Consider the following 8,817-nt stretch of genomic DNA (forward strand, 5'->3'; position numbering starts at 1 on the left):
CAATTTTAATTAAATATATTTTTTTTAATTAATTGGTTTGGATTGAAGTTGAAATTTTCACCAAAATTTGGACATGTAAATCCGTTGAACTTTAAATCCTAAACTTATGCGTCACTCTATATTATGTGATTTCAAATTGATTTGTTTTTAATCGTAAAGGAATATTTATAAAAAATGTTTGGTTTTACTATAAAATATGTCTTTATATTTATCAAAAAAAATATATTTTCCTTTTTATAACAAATATTTTAGGTTATCATGATATTAAATTCGTAAAAAAAACTTCAAATTTATAATATTTGATGTTTTTATACTAAGGTTTTTTTTTCATTATGTATTTATACAGAAAAACATATTTATATAAAAAATATTTAATTAAATATTATATTTATATAAAAAACATATTTATATAAAAAATATGTTTAATTAAATATTGTATTTATGTTGCTTTTAAATGTTATTTTTTTATATATGATTTTTTTTATTTGATTATACCGTTTAAAATTTGAAAATATGTTTTTAAACACATAAATACAAAATATTTTTTAGATATAGTTTTTAGAAATATAAATACATAAAATAGTTTTTTTTGATAACTAACCTAAAAGTCAGAGGGTTATCTTAGCCTTAAACAAAAGAGCGAGGGGCCAACTTGAGGTTCGTGTAAAAGTAAAAGGAGACACACTCTCGTGTGACCTTGATGGTTCATGAGCAGTAGTAGACTCCGATTACCCTCGAATACTCCTTTGTTCGATTCGATTACAGAATACGCAAGGAACAACAAGCGGCAACAATGTCGTCTTAGAGCCACTTTGCCATTCCCTTCCAAAGTTATCGAGGTATGGACAAAGAAATTGACGTTCTTGTGCGAAAACCCTAACTTATACATATCGCATGCTACCTGTTTGATAAAAGTCCTCAATGAGTAAACTGTGTGTGATGTACTACCACTCTTTCCTTCCCACGATTGTATTCTGCTTAAAAAAAGGAATTGCAAGTTCCAAATGTAGTGTCAAATGATGCAATGCCATCAATTTCAGGGCTCACAGTGGCATATGCTCTTGATTATAGTTCTCGGAAGGTGGAACTCATTTTGTTGGTGTATTTGATGAAGTAATCACTAACCTTGTAATTCTTCTTAACTTGTTTCAGTTATTAAGAAATCATCCCAAACAGTTAATCTCTTCAGTTTAGAACTTTATCCATCATACACACTACACAAAAACCAAGTATGACCCCTGTTTCATCTAAGCAGTACACAGGTAAATTTATCCTTTCATTCTGTCTACAATCATTTTATATCTAAATCAATTTAACTATCTTCATTCATATAATCAATAATTTAATCATAGATGATGTAAGCTTGTTAATGGTGTTAATTGACACAAATCCATTGTTCTGGAGCTCAACTGCTACCCCTTTCTCATTCTCCAAGTTCCTATCTCAAGTAAACACAATCTTTTCATAATACTCTTTACATAAAACTACAAAAACCCATGTGAAAAACAATTAATTTATGAAAATGATGTAGGTTCTTTCATTCTTGAACTCAATTATTCTACTAAATCAACTGAATCAAGTGGTGGTGATAGCAACTGGATTCAACTCTTGTGATTACATATATGATTCTTCATTGGGGCATGGAAACCTGAGAGCTGAAACATTGTTGCAAAAATTAGAAGAGTTTGTGATTAAAGATGAAGAGCTTAATAAGCAAGAATCAGTTGATGGAATTGGATCTTCTTTGCTTTCAGGATCTCTTTCAATGGCACTTTGTTGTATCCTTTTTCATAATTTCCACCATTTTGTGTTTATCTTATGTTTTTACTACTTTCATTTATTTTTATGACAACATTTTAGTATTTTTAATATATAAAAAGATTGTTTAAAATAACAACAGTTATTAGACATACAAAGAGTATTTCGTTCTGGATCAATTCATCCACAACCTCGGGTAATTCTTCTGAATTCATCAATTAGTTTATAAATTATAATTTAAATATTACCTATTAATTTAATTAATCTGATAAATAATGACAGATTTTGTGTTTACATGGATCACAAGATGGACCTGGACAGTATGTCTCTCAACTTACTTTTTTATTTTTTAATTTCTTTTTCCTTTTATTCTAACAAAAAGATTTTATATTTTTCAGATATGTTGCTATTATGAATTCAATTTTTTCTGCTCAAAGATCAATGGTGCCTATAGATTCATGTGTTATTGGGTCACAACATTCTGCATTCCTGCAACAGGTGAGTAAATTACAAATTTGTCCCTCTGCTTATCTGTTAAGTTTATGAAAATGACCATTTTGCCCTTACTTGAATATATATTGATGTTATATGATTTGCAGGCTTCTTATATAACTGGAGGTGTATATCTGAAGCCACAACAGCTAGATGGATTGTTCCAGTATCTAACAGTATGTTGAAATATTCCACCCTGGCATATATTTTAAATATATATATTTTTTCTTTTAAGAAAACTAAATTAAAGATTATATATATTTTTTCATATGCAGACAGTATTTGCAACAGATTTGCATTCACGAAACTTCTTACAACTTCCTAAGCCTGTTGGTGTAGATTTTCGTGCTTCGTAAGTTTTTTTTTTTTTTTTTTTTAATATAATATATATATATATATATATATATATATATATATATATATATATATATATATATATATAAATGCTAGAAGTTAAGTTTTTTTATTTTATTTATTTATTTTTTAAAATGCAGGTGTTTTTGTCACAAAAATACGATTGATATGGGGTATATTTGCTCTGTTTGTCTATCTATTTTTTGTAAGCATCACAAGAAATGTTCAACTTGTGGGTGAGTATTTATTTTAATGTTAATTATTCTCAATTCATATTTGTTAATTATTATTAATTATAAATTGAAATTTATGGGTTTTTATAAATGGGAATACAGGTCAGCTTTTGGTCAACCCCAAACAAGTGTCTCCACATCAAATCAGAAGAGAAAAGCTCCTGATAGTTAAACTTAAAGCTTTCTTTGTATGAAAAAAGAGGTGGTTTGCTGAATTTTGTAGGCAATTGTTATAATTACTAAAACTTACTTTTTGATGAGTTTTTATAAAACTTTGATTATTTGATTCCTATAAACTCATTAAACACTTTAGTTTCTAGTTTTAATCTTTTTATTTTGAGCAAGTTATGAATTTCGTTCATGTGGTTTGTCAAAAAATTATGTAGGCAAATTACGGTGTAAATATTAATTTTTGTGATCTCTTTTAGGAATTCTCACATCATTACATGTAGGCCATTTATCTAGTTTAAACTCAAATTGCTTGATGTTGATAAGAACTAATTGGATACATATAACAATATTGATACTTACAAATATATCATCCAACGAGAAATTAAAAGATTGTTTTATTAAATTACAAGAATCATCCTTGTGGTTTGGTTCAATCTACATGTTTTGTCCCTTCATAAATGTGTGTGTTCTTGTGTATGTTTGTGTGGCTGTTTTTATGTGAAAAAAATAAAATAATCTATATTCCGAATTATAACATTGTTTTTCAAAGCACATTGCTATAATTAGGAACTGTTCATAAATGTGTGCAAAAGGTTGCATATAATTCATGGATGTAGCATGTGTTGCATTTCATATACATTGTATCTCATTGCATAACATGTGATTGCATTTGCATCATGAGTGTATTGTTTATACTTAATGTGGTATTGATGAGTTGAGATTTCCTTGTGAGATATCATTATTACACATTAAGCTATATGTTTATTTTTTTTTTATTTTTTTTTCAAGAGAGAGCTATTTGTTTATCGTTACTATGTTGAAATGTGTTTTAGGAATGGAGTTGGTAAAAAGGGAAAGGGGTCCACTTTGACCAAGATTAAAAGATCTAGAAGATTGCTTAGCTTTTATGTTCATGTTGGAAACCCTACTCATGGTCTTATTCATGTTTTTATATGTGTGTGTTGTGTATGTGGTGCAAATGTGTAGTCCTTTGAGCCAAAGTTACATTTATTTGTGAATGATTTAAAGGGTTGTTTGATATACAACTTATATGTTTGGGTTTGATTCGGTCAGATTCAGACTGTTTGATACTACAATTAAAAAAATCTTTGTTTCGGTCCTATAACCTTTGATATTCTTGTTATTGTGTCTGATGAGCAGTGACAGACACATGACCTAGATGTTGTCGATGCTACACCGGACACCTAGGTAAAACCACCCTTGCTGATGAGAAGCTGAGTATGACTCAATCAGACATTGACTCATTCAATCGTTGTCAAACAACTCTTTATAGTATATTGTAAACCATTTTAAAGGAAAATTTCATTGTGCTTTTCATCGGGTCTTGGTGTTACATTATTATGCAACAAGTCTCAAAATTCATTTTATAAAGTTTATTATTTATATTTTATTTTAAATTTTTAACTAATATATTTAACCTCAATCAACTGTATTTGTGTTGATTATTGTACAACAAATGATATTTATATATATTTAAGAACCTCCAATTCTCAACAAAAATTATATAATCATATAACATAATTTTGTAAAATTTGTAGACCATTGAACATAACATTAGATTGTATACGTATTCATCAAACTCACTCAATTTTCTTGGTTCATTTCCCCCCATTAAATTATGAAAGCAGGTCTCAACAAATTGCAAATATTAGACCACCTCTATTATATTTTAGTAGTTTAGACTATACAATTTCCCCAAAATTCTCATTAGTATGAACATTTTGCTATGGTAAAAATGGGTGTCTATGTTAAAGATGGGTGTCTTTTTAGCTTAGCCAATCTTTTTGCTATTCAATGCAATCTAACTCCTACGTCATCTCCCTAATTGACTCAACAATCAATTTTACCAATCCTATCAATCAATCTATATTAATAAATAACTTTCATTTTTTAGAAAATGTTTAGGTAAATATTACATAACTGAAATTAAAAGGACCAAAGAGTAGTATCAAAAATACATCACTAAATTTCATACATCAACTGTTTTTCTATTTCAAACACCAGAGTGGTCCAATATATCACTGTCTACCTTTTTCAAACACCAAAAGTCCAAAAGTGGCATAAACCCCATCAAAAAAACATGCACCAAAATCCACATTCATATGTATCTATGGTTGATTATCCATTAGAAGACCTAAAAAGAGACTTTAAAGCTTCGATCTTTCGAAGACATGCTTCAGCTTTCTGAATGGCGCCACTTCTTCCTTCTTCTGCTCTTCTTCTTCTCCCTCTTTTCGTCTTCCCTTCTTCCCTCTCTACCTTCATCCTCTCCCGTTTCCTACTTGACGACTCTATAATTTGCCAAAATCAAGAATCATTAACAACAGATACGATGTTTGAAAGAGTAATTAAATCATCAAAATGAAATTGAAGATCCAACCTTGAGTGAGGATAGATAGATGAAACTGCTGCTGCTGCTGCTGTTTTCGTTCGAAAGATTGTTGTTGTTCTTCTTCATCGAAAAGTTGTATGAATGCTTTGAGCTCGAGCTTCAGAAGTTGAAATCGAGTCGGGTGTTGAGCTTCGAGGATCTTGAGTTCTTGCTCGGCGAGCTCTTTCATCTTCTTGTGGGTGCAGAGCAGAGTGTGACGGAGTGGTGAGTGGTTTAAATGAAAATGGCGGACACAGGTTTTTAGGAGACCTGCCGTTGTAGCCCACTGTACGAAAAGGAATAGCTTTTTTGTTTTGTTACATATCCCCATATTTATTTCCTTCTTTTTTGTTTTATCTCTATAAACAATAACTTCAACGTTTTAAAGTATATTTTTTTAAAATCTCTTCTTTCTAACTAGACTTGTCAATGGGGTGAGTTTGGAACGAATCAAACTTGATCCAAACATTTTTAACAAATTTCAAAATCCGATCCAAACCTGTTCCGTAACCCGCATGTTTTGAATAATCAAATTCATACCTTTATCCATCGAATAAGGAGATATCCAAACCCGTCCCATAACCCGTAGTTTTTTGAATAATCAAACACATTTTACTTAAATCATAAAATCACATTTATTAAATAAAACTAAGTGTTGATTTAGAAAACACATTATGTACTCGATGACTTTCTATTGGAATTAAAATCATTCTTTTAGTTACTTCCGATTAGTTTTTGACCGTCGATTACATTGATAGAGAATAACAATTACAAACTTTCTTCCGATTGATAAATGACCTTATTGATTTATAAATGAAATTGATAATTACATGATTAAATATAAATGAAATGAAATCATGACTCTTAGGAGAAGACTGAAATTATAGAAGTTGAGTCGTCGAGTCCTATGTAAAAACAGTTTAGTCTTTTGTCTTTTCTCTTTGGGCTTCTGATTGGAATTTAATGTAAACTTTAGACAATATAAAATATAAATGTATAATTCTAAAATTTATATGAGGCGGTTATAAACGGAGCAGATCAGTGATAATCCATACCCGACCCTTTTAATAAAATGGTTAGCGGGTACGGGTCGTTAACGAGTAAATAGATCAAAAACTATGCTCCAAACCCGTATAATTGTTAAGGGTTTGGATCGGATCAGGGTCAAAACCCGTCCCATTTTGTCATTTGTCATATTTTTATTTAATTTGTCAAATGTGATTTTGTGATTATTTTGAATTAATATTTTTTTTATATGTCATTTTATTAGTTTTTTTCTATTTTTTTAAATCCACATAATATTTTAATGTAATAATTACAATAAATATAGTAATAAATAGATATCAATGTCATTAGTGAACTTAACTTTAAATTTCAAAAAATTCTCAAAATTAAAGCTTATTAGTTTTTTTTGTTTATTTATTTAAATTATTTGTTTAAATTTAAAAGATAAAAAACATTTCCATTATAATAATTTTTTATTTTTCTTATTTTCTTATAAATTCAAAATTTTCAAATATTTAAACATATATATATATATATATATATATATATATATATATATATATATTAAATTAACTCATGTAATACATGAGTCTCACAACTAGTATTTTATTATTTACTATTTAGGTAACATAAATAGAGAGCAACAAAATATTATTACTTTTTGCACGAGCAAATATAGTATTCAATTTCATAAGTAATTCTATATGTTATTAATGCATATTTGGTCACACTTTACTTTGCATGCTCCTTGAAATTATGTTTCTTTCAAGTGACATGATTTGTGTGGTTGAGAACATTTGGAAAAATTCTACAACTTCAGAAATTATTGGTTGTCTTGTCGAATTGAGTTTGATTAAAATTGATTTTTTAATGCTTAGGAACGGGGGCACAGTTTGTCATGTGGTTTAACATGGTGGCAGTGGGGAACATCGTCCCCACCCTACAATCTTGAATACATTTTGGCCACATTCAACAAGAAACAAGAGTGGTTTCTCTTTCTGTCTCCTCTCTAATGCATCTCTCTTTTCTCTTACCATCTCTCATCTATCTATTTTCTTCTTTCTTTTCCACCACACACCCTATGGTTTTACCACACCAAAACCACACTTAAATCCTATGTGGAGTGTCTTTGCCATGGTAAAAACATGGCATGACACCCTCCAACCTAATTCAAACAACGAGCAACGATGCTCCTTTCTTTTCACACACGATTATAAATTCTTGCAGTGAACGGTACCATGTCTCGTTCTATTTGCATAATCATTAATCTGAGGAAACTGCAATACCTTGACTCATTCAAATATTCCTGGTTCTTAACATCAGGATTAATAGGAAAGCATCAAGATTAATATAAAAATGTTTTGTTAACATATAATCAAAGAAACTATTAGGCAATTTTAGAGTCACCGGTTATTGTTGGGTTTTATAGGAAACAAAATTATACAATACAGAAAACAACCAACATTTAATAGAGTACATGCATCTTATAAAAGATCTATAGCATACACCTTGATAATAACATACAATGAACATCTAAACCTAGCATAATCGTGGGGAAATTTCGAAATTACAAACTTTAGGATAACATACCTTTTGATTTGTTGTAGTAAACAAATCACACCATTCCCTTGTAGTGTTGGTCTTGGAAAGCTTAGCACCAAAATGATGATGTCTCTAATGACTCACATCCAAACCCTAGAACTAGAAGACAAAATGGGAGAGGAAAAGGGATATTTTTGGCTAGAATATCCTTCAAGGAAGAGTATGAACGAATTTGAGGTCCCTAGGGGTCATATTTATAGTTTAGGTAACTTATGAACAAAGCAAGATTTGAATGATCAAATAATATATTTAATCCAAATGTAAATCCTTCCTTATTATCATACATGAGGCTTCTAGAAACCCTAGAAAGGCTCCTAAAACCGTCCACCTTGATGATAGATTCTAAAATTGTCTTTCCTTGCTCAACTATGAACAATTACAATTCACCCAATGCACCTTTAGTTAATTCCAATTGATCCAAAACTAATTCTGATTGATAATTAATAAATTCTAATTGATTTCCATTAATTTATTAATTATAAATTAACAAATCAATTATTAACAAGTGATCTCATATTAATTTATTAATCATATAATAAATTAACAAACCAACTATCTATTTCCAATTAATATATTAATCATATAATATATTAATAAATTATTTATTACAATTTATTAATCATATAATAAACTGATAAATTTATCCTCTCTCTCTCTCTCTAAATGTCATTCTAACTAAGTTCTAGTTATGAGGGCAACCCGAAAACGATTTTGCTTCTAATTACAAGAAAATACCAATTTAGTTACTCATTTAGACACCTTAATCCAACAGTCTCCCACTTGGATAAGTCTGTAACTATAATTACAAGT

General features: G+C 29.3%; 1 protein-coding gene and 1 long non-coding RNA gene across 3 annotated transcripts; one reads left to right on the forward strand and one right to left on the reverse strand.

Annotated features, from left to right (window-relative positions):
- Positions 1–649: 649 nt before the first annotated feature.
- Positions 650–4,096, forward strand: LOC145092902 (basal transcription factor complex subunit-like protein). 2 transcript variants are annotated; one of them, XM_079030902.1, is made up of 12 exons: positions 650–839; positions 1,153–1,262; positions 1,353–1,447; positions 1,532–1,778; positions 1,908–1,954; positions 2,041–2,078; positions 2,157–2,256; positions 2,358–2,426; positions 2,526–2,602; positions 2,745–2,840; positions 2,940–3,039; positions 3,842–4,096. In XM_079030902.1, the coding sequence occupies exons 2-11, from the start codon at positions 1,232–1,234 to the stop codon at positions 3,007–3,009; spliced, it is 870 nt and encodes a 289-aa protein (XP_078887028.1). In that variant the 5' UTR covers positions 650–839; positions 1,153–1,231; the 3' UTR covers positions 3,010–3,039; positions 3,842–4,096. The 2 variants fall into 2 exon arrangements, with proteins under 2 accessions (XP_078887028.1, XP_078887027.1); XM_079030901.1 differs by lacking the exon at positions 3,842–4,096 and having other exon boundaries at positions 2,940–3,133.
- An 879-nt stretch (positions 4,097–4,975) lies between these two features.
- Positions 4,976–5,805, reverse strand: LOC145094592 (uncharacterized). The gene is made up of 2 exons (XR_013703427.1): positions 5,410–5,805; positions 4,976–5,320 (listed from the first exon to the last, which is right to left on the reverse strand). It is a non-coding gene; the product is annotated as an uncharacterized LOC145094592 (long non-coding RNA).
- Positions 5,806–8,817: the final 3,012 nt, after the last annotated feature.

The sequence above is a fragment of the Lactuca serriola genome, chromosome 3, assembly GCF_051521515.1.
Source record: "Lactuca serriola cultivar US96UC23 chromosome 3, Lser_US96UC23_V15, whole genome shotgun sequence".
NCBI classification, from domain to species: domain Eukaryota; kingdom Viridiplantae; phylum Streptophyta; class Magnoliopsida; order Asterales; family Asteraceae; genus Lactuca; species Lactuca serriola.

Bases quoted from the DNA above. Each gene is read 5' to 3' on its own strand.
- LOC145092902 (XM_079030902.1), top strand. From the start codon at position 1,232: ATGACCCCTGTTTCATCTAAGCAGTACACAG. The intron at 2,603-2,744 runs GTAAGTTTTTTT...TTTAAAATGCAG, and splicing joins GGTGTAGATTTTCGTGCTTC to GTGTTTTTGTCACAAAAATA. The intron at 2,841-2,939 runs GTGAGTATTTAT...ATGGGAATACAG, and splicing joins AAGAAATGTTCAACTTGTGG to GTCAGCTTTTGGTCAACCCC.